Raw genomic sequence first — 16,292 nt, 5'->3', positions numbered from 1 at the left:
TGTCTCTGGGGCAAGCAGGCTCATACTGGACGGCTGCTGGAGGGGTGTAGGAGGTGGAATTGCTGTACTTGAGAAGGTCTGTCTAACTGACATGAAGTATCCTCCTGTTCCAAGAGCTGAAGATTGACAGTTTTCAGCCCACAGAGAGCTTGAAGTTTCTTCACTGCAACTGACATGAAGTATCCTCCTGTTCCAAGAGCTGAAGATTGACAGTTTTCACTGGTGGTGACCCAGTAGATACTGCTCCAGAAAGCGTTTTGATCCAGATCCTGACGCAATCACTGTCCCAGCAGAGGACATGAGGGTACATGGAGAGAATTCGGGAAACTCAGATGTAGGTGTGGATGCTGGCCTGGCATGCCTGTGGTGGTATCAAATGCCCAGAGACACTGTCAGTATCCTGCTTGCCAGACGAGAGGCAGTATAGCAAAGCGGTCAAGCAGCTTTGGCCTTTGAGCTACACCAGTGTGGACCCATGTGTGATTTTCTGTATGCATCTGCAGGTTTCTTATCCTTCCTGAGCCTCTCTTCCCCATCTGTACAATGGGAATGGCATCATCCAACTATTAGTGCTGTGTGAGATGAAAAAAACAGCTGCATGGTGGCAAGCTTGTAATTCTAGCACGTGAGAACCACTTGCTAGTTTAATACCAGCCTGAGCTACTTAATAAGTTTGTCAGCCTGGGCTACAGAGAGAGACCTATCTCAAAAACAAACAAACAAACAACAAACAAACAAACAGCAAAATGACAGAGAGAGGGAGAGGGAGGTGCCTGGCACATATAAAGTCCTTAAAGGAGGGAGAGTGTTACCCTTCTCACCTGTTTAATTTTATGTATTGAGGAGCTGAGCTCAGAGAGGCTGACAAACTTGCTCACATCCCACGCTCGTTAGTTTTGGGTGTATTGCAGGCACAACACCCAAGAAATACAGAGAAGTTGGAGTGGGGATGCTCGCCAGGGGAAAGCTGAGTTCTGGTTCCATGGCCCCTGCATCTCCCATCTGGACCCTGACTCTCAGAGGGTGGCCTGTTCTACTTTCTTCCAGGCTAAGATGACCCCACCTCATGGAAGGAGCTTGTGCAAATGGAGATCAGAGCCACCATGATTGATTTGGCTTTGTTCCCTCATTTGTACCTCAGGGCAGCCTGTCAAGAAAGACCTTAGAAGTCCCATTTTACAGGTGAGGAAATTGGCCCATGGGGTTGCTCACTGGCAGTTAAAAGTAAAGATAACTAAGTGGACAGAAAGGAAGTGAGGTGCCAAGGCCCCTCAAGGAGGATTAGGCTGGATTGGACCCAAATGCCATCTATCACCTCCAGAACCTCCTGCCCACACTGCCTCCCTTCTCCACATTTCTCAAAGTAGAGACAGGCTGTGGGCTCAGTGATGGTCTAGGAAAAATGAGCCTGTCCAGTCAACTCCTCCATGCTTTCCAGCTTCCTCCACACAGGCCCCTCATTGTGCACAGTCTTCATTGTGAGCCAGGTATCTGGAGTTTCAGACATCACCTTGGATGGAGGTGGGGACAGACGTTATCTTTTCTCCCCAAGGAAGTGTCCATGCAGAAGGAAGCCCTAAATCAGTGCATTTACCTAATGCATCACTGGGGACATTAGGCAGGTAGGTTACAGCAGAGGGAAATTTCTTCTATAGGTTTCAGATATGTTACTGCATATTTAACTTTGGGGTTGATGAAGGATATTCATTTAAGACCTGAGAAAGAAAGCTTCCTGTGCCTCAGTTTCCCTATCCATAAATCCAGCGGATATAATTAACCTTCAAACCCTTCTCAGCAGGATGGTGCCAAGACAAAGACTGCAGGTTGACAGGGGCAAGAGGCCTGGATTCAAGTCCTGGCTTTCAGACCTGGGTTCCTTGGGCAGGACTTGGGACCTCTCTGGGTTGAGGTCCCAGTATGTTTTGCCAGTGAACACGCCCCCAATATTTGCCCATGGGTCAGATGAGATGTGCGTGGGACTGCATTTGGACAATGTCCCCCTGCTTGCCCTGGCCCTCTGCCAGCTCCTTGGTGGGCCTGGGCAGTTCTGATGACCAGCTGAGGGCAGGCATCAGGTTGCAAATGAGGTTATTTTTACCCTTGGAAGTGGAGGGAGGCAGGTGATGTTCCATTCTGTTCTAGAATGGGGTGAGGGAGCAGGAGTGGCAGCAGGGTCTCATGATCTGCATTCTTCCTGCTTGCTTGGGGTTGACATTAGTGGGAGTTGGGGCGCCACTGAACAAATGCTTGCATTTGATACACAGCAAGCCACACTTACTTCCTGGGGTACCAGAAGTAGAAGAGAGGGTTCCTGCTCCAAGGGCCTTTGCTCTCTAATATTCCCATCATCAAATGGTGTCATGGTGGAGAGCAGTACTGAGGTGACACGTGTGAACCTCGGAGGCCTTGGCAAGAAATTCTTCCTGTAGACCAAGCCTTTCGTGTTGGAAAGACTTGAAGACAATCTGGTCAAAGGTCATTTGACAGATGAGGAAAGTGAGGCCAGAGAGCTAATGACTGTTCTTGGGCACCCAGCGTGTGCCAGGTATTGTGTTGACATGATCTGCTTTCTGCTCTTACCAGCTGTGTGTGTATGCATGTGCACCTGTTCCTGTGTGTCTATATATCCATATGCAGGTGGATGTGGAGGCCAGAGGTAGATGTCGGGTGTCTTTCTCTTTTCCCCTCTACCATATTTTCTGAGACAGGGCCTCTGGCTGAACCAGACGCTTGCTGATTTGGCTTTAATGATCAGCAAGCATCAGGAAGCCATCTGTCTCCACCTCTCTAGCTCTGGGAGTACAGGTGATTGTCACGCTGGGTTTTCTTTTACATGGGTGCTGGGGAGCAAACTATGTCCTCATGGCAAACACTTTGCTAACTGAGCCATCTCCCTAGACCCTGTTCACAGCAGCTTTGTGTCTTTTTTTTTTAGATGGGGTTGACAGTAACATTGTTTTATTTTAATTAATTTGTGTGTATGTGTTTGGGTGTGTATGCTGCAGCGTGCACGTGGATGCCTGGGACAACCTCTGGGAGTCAGTTCTCTCCTTCTACCATGTGGGTCCCAGGGATTGAACACAGGTTGTTAGGCTTATGCTGTGAGAGCCTTGTTCTGCTGAGCCATCTCACTGATCCAGAGCCATATTTAAATTTAAATTTAAATTTTTCTTTGTTTTTTTGAGACAGGGTCCCCCTGTAGCCCCAGCTGGCCTGGAACTCACTATGTTGACCAAGCTGGCCTTGAACTTACAAAGATCTGCTTGCCTCTGCCTATCAAGTGCTGGAACTAGAGGTGTGCGCCACCACACCCAACTGTTTTTTTTTTTAAATTTCAATTTTATGTGTTTGAGTATTTTGCTTGCTTGTGTATAAGTGCACCAGTGTGACACAATGCCTGTGGAGACCAAAAGAGGCTATCAGATCCCCTCGAACTGGAATTTGGGATGGTTTTTAGCCTCCATGTGAGTGTTGGGTATTGAACCTGGGTCCTCTGCAAGAGCAGTAAGTGCTCTTAACTACTGAGCCATCTCTCCAGCCCTCTAGGATTACTAGTTTAAGGCTATCCTGGGCTACATGGCAAGATCATGTTTTTTTAAACTATTTTTATTAATAATAATAATAATTATGTGTGTGTGTGTGTGTGTGTGTGTGTGTATACAAGAATGCAGGTGCATATGTACCATGGCATTTGTGAGGAGGTCAGAGGACAACTTTCGGAAGTTGGTTCTCTCCTGTCGTGTCTTTGAGGTACAGTTTCTCTTACTGTTTTCGCTACACTGAATACTCAAGGCTAGCTGACCCATGGACTTCTGTGCGACTCTTGTTTCTGCTTCCCATCTCACTGTAGGAGGAGTCCTGGGCTTACAGATGCACGCCACAGCATCCTGCTTTTTACATGGACTGATCCTCAGGCTTGCATGGCAAGTGCCTTTATCCGCTGAGCCATCTCGCTGGCCTCTGTCTCTAAATAAATAAATGAAAGAAAAAAACCTCCAAAACAAACACCCCAAATCAAGCACTTTAAAGTGTACAGTTCATGGGGACATTCTCAGAGTTATACCCTCCATCCATTTAGTTCCAAAACATTTCCATCACTCCCAAGTAAAATCCTTCGCTCATTAAGCATTCTCAGTCGACAACCCCCAGAGCCCCAGGGACAACCAGTCATCTTTCATCTCTATGGGTTTATCTGCATGGAGTAGTTCATATAAATGGCGTTATATGCTACATGAGCTTTAGTGCCTGACTATATATTTTAAAACTTTCTTCCATGTTACGGCATGTATCTTTTTATTTTAAAAAATTATTTATTTATTTATTTATTTATTTTATGTTTATGAGTGTTATGCACGCTTGTGTGTAAGGCGTGTGCCACCATGCCAGGCTTTGCTTTTTTTTATTTTTGACAGGGCAGCCCACCTTAAAGTCACTATGTGGACCAGGCTGGTCTCAGTCTCCCAGAGAGTCATCTGCCTCTGCCTCCTGAGGGGCTGGGATTAAAGGTGCATGCCACCACACCTGGTGTTTTTTGTTTGTTTTTGGTCTTTTTGAGACAGGGGCTCCATGTAGCCACAGCTGGTCTGGATTCACTATGGAGAACAGGCTGACTTCGAACTCACAGAGATCTGTCTGCCTCTGCTTCTGAGTGCTGGGATTAAAGGCATGTGCCACCATGCCCAGCTTTTGTTTTTTTAGGATTTTATTATTATTTTTTTTAGGTATATGAGTTTTTTGCCTGTATGCATGCAGTGCCCATGGAAACCAGAAGAGGGAGTCAGATCTCCTGGCACTGGAGTTATGAACAGTTGTTAATTGCCATGCATGAGCTGGGACCAGAACCTGGGTCCTCTGCAAAAGCAGCCAGTGTTCTTAACCACTGAGCTATCTCTCCAACCCTTTGTTTTGTCTTTTTTAAAAAATTTAAATAATTTATCGAGAAATTCAGACATGCATATAAGGTGTCTTGATCAAATCCAAGCCCACTCCCTCCCCTCCAACTCCTCCCATATCTCCCCATCACTTTTTTCTGATAACTTCATGTACTCTTTCTTCTTCTTTGATTGATTTATTTATTTTTATGGGGCTTTTGGGTTCTCTAACAGTCCCCCCCTCTGAAGAGGTAACCCTAAAATCTTTTAAGGATTAGATAAATGCACCCAAATACTTTTGACATTTTTGGCCTTTGGAACAGAGTATGTTGCTAACAGACCCAAGGACATTTTGACTTTTAGCCAAGAAACTGGCTACTTTTCTTTGGGGTCTTTTTACCATAACTGCCTAGCCAATTCCTACCTCTTATTCTAATTACACCATCCTCTGAAGAGACTACCTAAATTGCCAGTAGGGAATTGGGATACAGACCACTCTGGCTTCTTCCCCCTTCAGTGGGTCTATGTTTTTGTCTTCTGAAACAGCATCTCTCTGTATGTCCCAGGCTGGCCTCTTACCATCCTGCCAGAGCAGCCTCTAGAGTGCAGGGATCACAGGTGTGTACCACTGTGCCTACCTCCTTCCTGTGATTTTGAGTTTAGCTGTCCTAGTGGACTCATGGAAGACTCAGGCATTTGGCAGATGCAGAAACTGAGATGTGAAAGACCTGTTGGGATCTCATGGGGATGATGTGCTGAGAGTGCCTGCACATCCAGCTCCAGGAGGCCAGGCAGCAGGGCTGCAGACAGCCCCTGAGGCTGGACTCCCAGTGGGAATGGTGGGAGGCTCATCCCTAGCTCAGCCTTTCTTCCCTTCCCTTCCTTTCTGCATCAGTCAGACCTAGGCCTTCCCATCCCCTCCCTACCCCTGAGAGCTCAGTGTGGGCTCAGAAGCAGGGCAAGCTCACTGTCCACCCATCTAGCAGCCTTGATCAGCTCACATCAGCCCATGGCCTTTGGCCTGGGACCAAGGACCCTGGACTCTGTTCCGTCACTGACTGGCTGTGTAACTTGGGATCAGTTTTTCTTCTCTGAGTCTCAGATGAGAAGAATTTCTCAGAAGTGCTATGGAAGGTACCATGGTCCTTTGCTGGTAGACCTGGGATGACTAAAGCACTTGTAGTGGCTCAGAAGCCATGTATGCTTTCCCTGCCTTGCTGTGTTCATCAGTAAAATGGGTAGAATAGCAAGTGCCTTGCAGGGTAGATAGAAGGATATGGAAATACCTAACAGGTCCTGAAACTTAGGCTGGTATAGAGGAGGTGCTTAATCAAAAAGCACTGGTACAGTTCTCTAACCTTCTAACTCCCCAAAATTGAAGAAAGTTCACAGTGCCAGATGTAGCTAGAAGTAACATTTGTATGCTTGCTTGGGTGCTGGATGAAGATGAAGCCGACCATAGGCAGCCCGAGGGACGGTTCACTGGGCTTCTTCCTTCTAGCCCCTTTTATCTGAGTTTGGAACTCACAGTACCTTTTCTGCCTGGCCTACTAGGAGCCTTAAAACAAAATGCAGTTCTCTGTGGTAGAGTCTGTGTTTCCTCCTTTTATCTTGCCTCCCTGTTTGGCCTCTTGGTTTGTTTGCAGTTTTGCTCTTGGAGTGTGTGTGTGTGTGTGTGTGTGTGTGTGTTCTCTGTGGTAGAGTCTGTGTTTCCTCCTTTTATCTTGCCTCCCTATTTGGCCTCTTGGTTTGTTTGCAGTTTTGCTCTTGGAGTGTGTGTGTGTGTGTGTGTGTGTGTGTGTTCTCTGTGGTAGAGTCTGTGTTTCCTCCCTTTATCTTGCCTCCCTGTTTGGCCTCTTGGTTTGTTTGCAGTTTTGCTCTTGGGGTGTGTATGTGTGTGTGTGTGTCCTGTTTTGCTCCTGGTGTGTGTGTGTGTGTGTGTGTGTGTGTCCTGTGTGGTCCCTGTGTGTATGTGTGTGGTCAAGAAGGTGGGAGGAGAAGGGAACGTTGGAATGTTGACAGCTGTCCCTGCCTTGCTAATGAATCCAGTATCTGGAGGCCAACCTGACTGCACTGGCCTCCTTTGTGGGAACAGTGTTCAGTTTAGGCAGTTCCATCACACTGCACAGCACAGCAGCCTTGAGACAATGAGGCCTTTCATGGGGTACTCCCAGGGTAGGCCAAAGGCCCCTCTTCTTGCCTCCTTGTGGGATGCCCTTCTAGGATCCCATGAGGCCTTGGGAGAAACAGGATCAGGAGGGGAGGGAGGAACTCCAGCTTTGTAATCTTTGTCTGGGATTGAAGCCTGGCCTGCAGTCCAGTGGCCCATAGATTGAAATCTCCCAGAACCTCTCCCAGAGACTGATGATAATCAACAGCCGCAAGTGGCTCTTCTGAGTTCACGGTAGAAAAGACAGTTTTTGCTGTGTTTGCATCTCTCTGGCTTGTTTCTGAAAAAGCCTGGCTCAGTTTTCATAGTGCTAACAAGTTCTCAATAAATGTTTGCTGTGGGTGGATGTGTGCCAGGAGCATTATATGCCGAATCTCCTTTCATCTCTACGACAACCCTAGGAGGTAGGTACGAGATCCCATTTCTAAGGGTGAGGAAACGGAAGCTCATGGAGGTTTGCCTGAGGCGTAGGTTTGTTATGGAACTGAGCTTGAATCCAAACCAGGTGACCCCCAAGGCCTGTTTTATGATGACTGATTTCAGAGGTTCCCAATCCTACCTCTCCCCCCAGGGTACTGGGTCTCCCTCATCCTGGGCCTGCTGCTCTTGGTGGGGCCCATAGGCTCTGTGGTCCCTTCCCTCAGTAACCACTGTAGACCACCTCCTCTTCAGGGTCTTCTGGGATTCCTAGGGACTCCCTGGCTTGGCATCCACCACCACCTGTCTCCTCTGTCTCTACCCTGCAGACAGGCCCCGCTTTTTCCTCCTTGCTTCTCTTTGCTGGACCACTCCTGTTCCTGCTTCATCTGTCCCTGCAGCTTTACCTTCAGGTTTCAGTCCAAGGGCTGCCCCATCATTAGTCTTTTCTCTTCTTTCTTCCAATAGTGGTTATCAGGCACTTGCTCTGTGCCCAGTTTGGATACCTGTCCCTGTCCTCTTGGGATGGCACAGCTATAACAGAGACAATGGGAGAAAGGGGAGGAGGAGAGGCAGGAATGGATGAAGGACTCTGGTGGAAGCTACATTCATGTGGCAGAGGAGCAGAGTGGGAGTAGGGTGGTGCTGTCAGGATCCCATGTAGTCTGAAGCTGTAAGAGCAGCTGTTGGGTCTAGTGACAGAAGCTGCAGTGGCTGGGCCTTGATCCTGTCAGCAGTGGGACGCCATCAGAGAGTCTGGAGCAGGGGAGGTACCTGGTGAGGTCTGTTCTTTAGAAAGGGCAGAGGGGGTCTGGAGAGATGGCTCAGCAGTTAAGAACTGTTCTTGCAGAAGACCTGGGTTCAAATCCCAGGACCCACACGGCAGCTAACAACTGTTCACAACTCCAGTTCCAGGGGATCCAACAGCCTCTTCTGTTCTCGCGGGCATTGCATGACACAGGTACACTTACCTACATGCAGGCAGTACATACATATGCATAAAAATAATAAATAATAAAAAAAGAAAGGGCAGAGGGAAGTGTGAAGGTCCCTGGTAGGGGTGTGATGAGGACCTGACCAGGTCTCTCTGAAAGGCAGGGTATAGTAAGTAACTGTGGTTGCCTGTCAGTGGGCTTTGTTTTCAGAAAGATCCAGCTCGTGGAGTGTGGAGGCCCAGACTATGCAAATATATAGAGCCAGCAGTGTGCACGTGTGCACGTGTGCCTGTGTGTGTGTGTGTGTGTGTGTGTGTGTGTGTGTGTATTGCTGAGCAGTGAGTGGACTGAGCATTTAAGAAGTGGGGCTCCCAAGGAGTTGGCTGCTTAGAGGATGGAGGAAATGGAGAGGAAGCTATTTCTAGGTTGCCAAGCAGTAGTCCTGGCTGTGAGGGTTTCTCTTACTTCTCCCTCTGTGTGACAGTGGGTAACCATTCCCTCTATGTCTTGTCCCCCATTGTGGAGGGTTTGGGCAAGGTGATCTTTCCAGCTCTGACCCAATAGGCCTGATGTGACTTTGGCCAGGAAGAGGGACCCCAAGCCCATGATATGGTCAGCTGGAGTCTAGGCTAGGACTCAAATCTGGCCAGGTTTGGGGTGGGTGGCGTGGGGCCAGTGCCTGGCACAGCTGCAGTCTGGGAAGGCCTGTCTCTGACCTCCACATGCCCGCCCTCCCTGTCAGCTGTCTTGGCCCTGTCTGCCTGGCCCGGACTTCATCTCACGCCTCTGTTCTGGGAGGAGTGGCTGTGCTCTGGAGTCCCCATTGGCTAAACCTTCCCTGGCTGTACATATCCCTGCCTCCTGCTGCCAGCTTGCCCATCTTGGCCTGCTGGGAGTGGGCAGACCTCTTTGGAAGCCAAGAAGGGAATGGAGTCTGGGAGATGTATGTGGTAGCTACTGGAAGCTCTGGTCCCACTGCATGTGTACTGGTCCGGGGCCCTGCAACTCCTCCTTTGCAGGGAGTTGGGGGATAGCGGCACTGAAGTCATCAGCTTGCTTCAGGCAGGGGTTCAGCTTTGCTCATTCGAGCATGGTATTTCTGTCTCACAGGGTGATGGGGCTCCATAGCTGCCTCCTGGAAATCTCTGTTGGGCAGGCCAGACTTCAGGCTAGACCCCAGAGCCTTGAAACTAGGGTTGGGGCACCTTAGGGCATGGTGAGGGATAGATGTGGCACAGGGAGGAAGAGGGCTTTCTCTGAATCACATAGTGCCTGGGGGACAGGCTTGGATTTGTACTCCAGTCTGTCTCTGCCTGTTGCTCTGATGAGGCCCTACGGTGCTCCCAGCTCTTTTGGGTCTAATTTGTTGTGTATCCTTGGTGTTTGGCCCAGAACCCAGTGAAGAGGAAATGCTTGCTGAATGCATGAACAAATGAATGAATGAATGAATGAATGAATGAATGAATGAATGAACCAATGAATAAAAGAGCTGTGGAATCATGGGTCCTGTTTCCAGACTCATGGAGTCCAAAGGGAAGGCCACAACCTAGCAGAGGAGGTGGATGGTTCTTGGGGATGAAGAGGAGAAGCAGGGAGAGGCTCAGTGTGCTGACTATTAGCCCAGGCCCTGCCATCCTCGACTTCCTCTTTTGCACAATGGGGGCCATGATTCCTGACTTCTGCCTTCCTGTTCAGCATCTCACAAAGTCAAGGATATGGTGATTCAGAGCGCCATGTGGGGACTTCACTGTGTGTGCCCGCCACCAGGAAGCCCCACCATGTATTCCCTTTGTTTTGCCTGCCAACCCTCTGCATCTTGCCTCCTGCAAGACTGATTTCCTCAGCTGTTCCAGGGCTCCTTTCTAGAATGTTCTTCTCAGAGGTCCTGACTGTAAGAGTGGTTTGGTGGGGCGGGAGAGATGGCTCAGCGGTTAAGAAAACTGACTGTTTTTCAGAAGACCTGGGTTCGAATCCCAGCACCCACATGGCAGCTAATAACTGTCCATAACTCCAGCCCCAGGGGATCTGACAGCCTCTTCTGACCTCTGGGGTCATTGCACCACACGGGTGCTCTTACCTACATGCAGGCAATACATGCATACACATAAAAAGTAAATAAATAAATAAAATTAGAAAAAAAGTGGTTTGGGAAGAGTGTGGGAAAATAGTGCCTACCTGCTTTTCTCTACCTGCTCCCACCCCTAGAAAGTCAGTCACCAGCAATGGCAGCACATCCATGTAGGCCCCCAAGTGCACAGCTAGACTGGAGGTGCCTTTGGCAGTAATTTCCATGGTGATAGACCCAGCTGTTTTGACTGTAGCAACTTTTAGACTGCCTTTGAGAGCCTGAAAAAGGGGCAGCTGTCATCTTGAACCCCCAACTAGGCTGAGAGTTCCTAGGACTCCTTCCTCTTCTCACTTCTTGAGGCCCAGCACTATGCCTGGTACCCTGAGGCTCTTGGGAAGAAGCTGTGTCTCTGGGACTCACGGCAATTCTGGGTCACATAGGCCTGGCTCAACTCTAGGAATCATAGACTTTGAACAAGTTACCTTGCTATCTTCTGAATTTGTCAGGTTAGCTGTGGGACCCTGGTGGAAGGTATTATCTAGGATATACAGGCTATGGCCCAAGAGCCAACTATGCCCCCATCCCAGAGCTGACGGCTCACATCTGGTCACCTTCATACTTACTGCTGCTGTTTCCAAGCCCCAGGGCCTCACCCTCTTCTTGTCCCAAGAGGCCCTGGAGCAGCGTATGTGTTGGGCAGGAGCTCAGATCACAGGCAGACTTCTGGGACTGCAGTTGGGCTTTACCACTGACCTAAGCCTCAGTTTCCCGTGACAGGAGTTTAGTAATGCACCAGTCTCACAGGTTTGTTGTTTAAATGAAATTAGATTAATACATTTGAAGTCCTGAGGAGAATGTGCAGCACTTAAGAGCTGTGTACAAGCTGTTCCTGTCACCACCCCACACAGTTATCATTGGCCGTGAGAACTGGAACCCAGTGCCTGGCCCTGCCCTGTTTTTTCTCACATGTGCAGGTGTGCCTAGCTCTTCAGCTTACCGTCTGACTAGGGATGCAGCCAGAAAGACAGATGGGACAGGAGGTCTCCCTATCTGAAGAACTTCCAGGCCCTCCTTCTGCCTAGAGAGCAAGACAGGAATGCTCCAAGTTTAAAACACCACCTTGAAACCTTACCTTTCATGTATGAGTTCTAGAACTGTCTGCTGGTTCTCTAACTGCCTCAGATGGCTGACAATGACTATCTAGAGCTTCATAGTCAATAGATCTGAGTGCTGAAGATTAGCACCCACTGAAGTTCACCTTCTGAGGTCATCTCAAGAAGGAGGGAGCCTGAGAAGGACCCATGGGCCTGTGGGAATGACATTGGACCTGCTGCTTGAGATACTGTACTGGGAACAAATCCTGAGCTCTGCTGACCCAGGGATGGCTGCATAGGTGGTGGATCGATCAGTCTTCCTTATCTCCCCTCCATCCTCCTTCTTTCTTTCCTGATCTTACTTTTAAAGAAAATTTTTGGTTTATTTATATTTTATATGTATGAGTGTTTTATGTACATGTATGTAAGTGCACCCATGCATGCAAAGCCCATGGAGGTCAAAAGAAGGCATCAGACCCCCTGGAATTGGAGTTATGGACAGTCGTCAGCTGCCATGTGGATGCTGGGAACCAAACTCGGGGCCTCTGGCAGAACAGCCAGTGTTTTAACCACTGAGCTGTCTCTCTAGCCCCTTCATTTATATTTTTATTCATTTATTTTTATTTTATGTGTATGATTGTATTGCCTGCATGTGTGTAAGTGCACCAGCATTGTGCAGTGCCTGTGGAGGTCAGAAGAAGGCATCGGATTCCCCTGGAACTGGAGTTACAGACAACTGTTAGCCGCCATTTAGGTGAAAGGAATCAAATCTGGGTACTCTGTAAGAACAGCCAGTGCTCTTAACTACTGAGCCATCTCTCCAGCCCCTTACATTTTAAGATTTACTACTTTAAGCTCTTATTTTTTAAAGATAAGGGCTCACTATGTAGCCATGGCTGGCCTGGAACTCCTTATATAGACCAGGCTGGCCTTGAATTCACAGAGACTGCCTGCCTCTGCCTACTGAATGCTATGATCAAAGGTGTGCACCATAGCATCCAGCTTCTTTAAATGTTTTTAAGTGTGCAGTTCAGTGGCATTACCTGTACTTATATCGGGCCACCATCATCATTAACCATCTCCAGAACATTTTCATCTTCCTAAACCAAAACTGCCTCCCTGCTCCATTAAATAGTAACTCAGCTCCTAGTGACCCACTGTACTTTCTACGAATTTGCTCCAAGGACATCCTATGAATGGCATCCTAGTCTTCATCCTTTGTGACTGGAGTGTCTCCAGATAATGTGCATACTGTTCATTTCTTTTGGAGAGTGTCTCAGAATTTCTTTTCAAGGCTGAGGTAGAGACACATGACTGCACGTGTATGCCTACCATATTTAAAAAGTATTTATTTGTATATGTTTGTATTTGTGTGAACATGTGTGTGTTTGTGCCTCTCTCTCTCTCTCTCTCTCTCTCTCTGTGTGTGTGTGTGTGTGTATGTAAGTTGTGCGAAGCTGTGTATGCATACAGAGGCCAGAAGAGGGCACTGGGGGTTATCCTCTATAAGTTCCTAACTATTTCTTTGAGGCAGGGCCTCTCTCTGAACATGGAACTTGCATTTTCTAGGCTAGGCTGGCAGCCAGCAAGCTCCATTGATTCTCCGGTCTCCACCTCCCTCAGAGCTGGGGTTACAGGAGTTTGTAGGATGCCTAGTTGGTCATATGGATGCTGGGATCTGCGCTTTAGTCTCCATGACTGTTCAACAAATGCTCATAACTGTTGAGCCGTCTCTCCAGCCCCCTACCATGTTTTGTGGAAGGGGAAGTCTTCCAAGAGAGAAGGTCAAGAACCTAGAATAGTGGCATGTCTGTAATTCCGGACTTATTTTTCCAGCTGGAAAAAGAAAGGTAGGGTCTGGAGAGATGGCTCAGAGGTTAAGAACACTGGCTGCTCTTGCAGAGGACCTGATTTGGAGCACTCCCCCATTGACTGGAGATGGTGGCCACTCTTGTTTGGGCTTTGGGAGGTGGTCCTGGCCACTTCTTTTCCTTTGTCCCTCAGGTGTCAAGACTGTGCAGAACTTCAGACAACTGACTACACTGTCCCCCTATGTCCCCAGGGCTTGGCCTCTGTGTTCTCTGGCCGCATATCTCGGAAATCAGTCTCCCATACAGAGGACATCGGTGACACCATGGCAGATAACAAGCGGTACCGGAACCCTACAGAAGTGCAGATGAGCCAGCTGGTACTGCCCTGCCACACTAACCATCGAGGGGAACTGAGCGTTGGGCAGCTGCTCAAATGGATTGACACCACAGCCTGCTTGTCTGGTGAGGCAGTGCTCCAGGCTCTCCATGTCCCCACCAGTGGCTCTGTGGAACTTGGGCAGGGGACTCAGGTTTTAAAGATAATCTCTGTCCCACTTACTAGTGCCCATGTTTACTTCTCCTCTTGGCTTTTACCCTTGCCTCAAATGCCCTGCCCATCTTTTAGTTCTTGGGGCAGCCTGCCTCTCTTCCCACAGACCCCCCAACCCTGGGTGTTGGTATCATGAATAGGTCCCTAACCACAGCAGCTTCCTGATTGCCTGGAAAAGACTGGGCACAGAGACCATGACCATAGCTATTTATGGTCTTTCCTATAATGGTCTTTTGTTGCACCTGTGTTTTCCAGTCCCCAGGGATTCATGTACACACTTGAGTACTCTGGCGGGGTTTGAGAAGCCCTGAGCCAGCCCTGGAGCCAGGGAAGGGATTCCAGAGGAAACAAGGCACTGAGGCAAGGAAGGAGAGGTGGAAAAAGAAAGACAGGTAGGGGCTGGAGAGATGGCTCCGAGGTTAAGAACATTGGCTGCTCTTGCAGAGGACCTGATTTGGTTCCCAGTACCCATATGGTGGCTAACAACTGTCCATAACTCCACTTCAGCATATCTGACACCTTCTTCTGGCCTCTGTGGGTGTTGTATGACACAGGTGCACTTACATTTATGCAGGCAAAACACTCATACACATAAAATTGAAATAAAGAAAAAAGAAAAATAAAGGTAGGCAATCCAGGTGGAGAAGCTTCTGAAAGAGGGATGTTTGATAAGACCCGGGGAGACTGCTAATGTCTGGCTTTCTTCTTCTGAGCCAGCGGAGAGGCATGCCGGCTGCCCCTGCGTCACGGCCTCCATGGACGATATCTACTTTGAGCATACCATTAGGTAAGTGGTCCTTCTGGATTCACCACCCTCTTAGTCTCCCCACTACCACCATAGGGCCCGCATCCCTGTCTCCCCACATAGCCAGACTGTGTCACACCTGGAACTCACTCAACTGACTGGTGGCCTCTGAAGATAGAATCATGTTGTCTCTGGGAGGAAAGGCCTTTCTGCAGGTGTTTAGACAGCAGTGTCCTGTCCTGGACAGCAGGACAGGAGTTGCCTGTTTCTTTGTGCCATAAGGTGGGCTTCCTTGCCAGGGAAGTTGACTCAGGTTTGCAGTTGGACTTGGTGGCCTGAGGCCAGGCTGTGTAAATATGCAAAATCAGTCATTTGGGGGTCTGAGATAGTATCATGGGGTACTGTGTGACTTTGAGGAAGTCAGATTCTCTCTCTCTCTCTCTCTGGGCCTTCTTACCTGCAAAGTGGAAGGGTTTGAACTTGACAAGACACCAGTCACCCTTGGTTTACTTGTACCCATGAAATCCTTTTCTTTTTTCTTTTTTAAAAATTTATCTATTATTTTTATGTGTATGAGTGTGTTGCCTGTATGCATGTAAGTGCACCCATGTCGTGCAATGCCCAGAAGAGGGTGTTGGATTCCCTGGAACTGGCGTTATGGATGGTTGTTAGCTACCATGTGGGTGCTAGGAATTGAACCTGGGTCCTCTGTAGGAGCAGTCTGTGTTCTTAACCACTGAACTATCTCTTTAGCCCCTCCTTTTCTTTTTTCAGTGGCTATACTGGTGAGAAAGCTCTTCAAAGCACCCCTACTTTCTTTGCTATATGTCCCCAACCTGCTGGGACCCAAGGAGGAGGCTGAGCCCTCAGCCTAGGAAAGGCTACACACAGAACTCTTCCTGGCCCACTTCTAGATTTGCCATCCATAATTAGAACATCAGGTGCCAAGGGCTTATTCAGGGCTGCCTGCTGTTCTGTGGGTTAGTGTCAAGGAGGACATTTGGCCAGTCCCTGTGCTCAGCCATTCATCACTCACTGCATACTCAGTATTAGTTGAGCACCTTTTCTGGATTGGTGTCATGGGGAGTTTGGGGACACAGACTCCAGAGGACGGTCTGTGCCTAGGAGCACCCAGTTTGCAGAGGGGGCAAATATAGAAACATCATGTCCATTTACAGTGGGAAGTTGGGTGGAGGTGTGGCTCAGTGGTAGAGTATGTGCTTAGCATGCAGGAGGCCCTGGGTTCAATCCTAACCGTTATCACTATAACAAAATTAGGAAGTTCCACAGTAACAGTGAGCTTCATCATACTTTTCTCTATACCTTTTTTCCCTTAGTGCTTGGGATTCAACCCAGGGCTAGGTAAACATTCTACCACTGAGCCATGCCCTTGGTTTTTCTTTTTCTGAGACAGGGTCTTACTGGGTGGCTGTCTTCAAACTCTCAGTCCTCCCATTGAAGGCTTCCAAGTGTGGGGATTATAGGTGTGTGCCATCACACCCAGCTTCTATATACTTTTTATTTAGCATGATTTCAGGTTGACACAAAGGTTTTATATCTGAAAGCAATTCTGAGTTCCTATATACTCCACTCCACACCCAGGTCCCCTCTTCTTAGCTTCTTACATTTAT

At 48.5% G+C, this 16,292-nt stretch overlaps 1 protein-coding gene across 3 annotated transcripts in view; it reads left to right on the top strand.

Annotated features, from left to right (window-relative positions):
* Acot11 (acyl-CoA thioesterase 11) overlaps positions 1 to 16,292 on the top strand; it is a 64,130-nt gene that overhangs the window by 19,528 nt on the left and 28,310 nt on the right. For 2 of the 3 annotated variants that reach the window (XM_029563473.1, XM_008832992.3), the window contains 2 exons: positions 13,618 to 13,828; positions 14,634 to 14,703. In XM_029563473.1, the coding sequence (XP_029419333.1) occupies positions 13,690 to 13,828; positions 14,634 to 14,703 (209 nt within the window). In that variant the 5' untranslated portion in view covers positions 13,618 to 13,689. Of the gene's footprint in view, positions 1 to 246; positions 339 to 13,617; positions 13,829 to 14,633; positions 14,704 to 16,292 lie in introns of those variants that run through there. The other variant, XM_029563474.1, reaches the window with a different exon arrangement.

This window comes from Nannospalax galili, unplaced genomic scaffold (assembly GCF_000622305.1).
Source record: "Nannospalax galili isolate Female #2095 unplaced genomic scaffold, S.galili_v1.0 scaffold356, whole genome shotgun sequence".
Taxonomy (NCBI): Eukaryota; Metazoa; Chordata; class Mammalia; order Rodentia; family Spalacidae; genus Nannospalax; species Nannospalax galili.
Note: the sequence above shows the minus strand (reverse complement) of the source record. Positions and strands in the feature narration are given on the sequence as shown.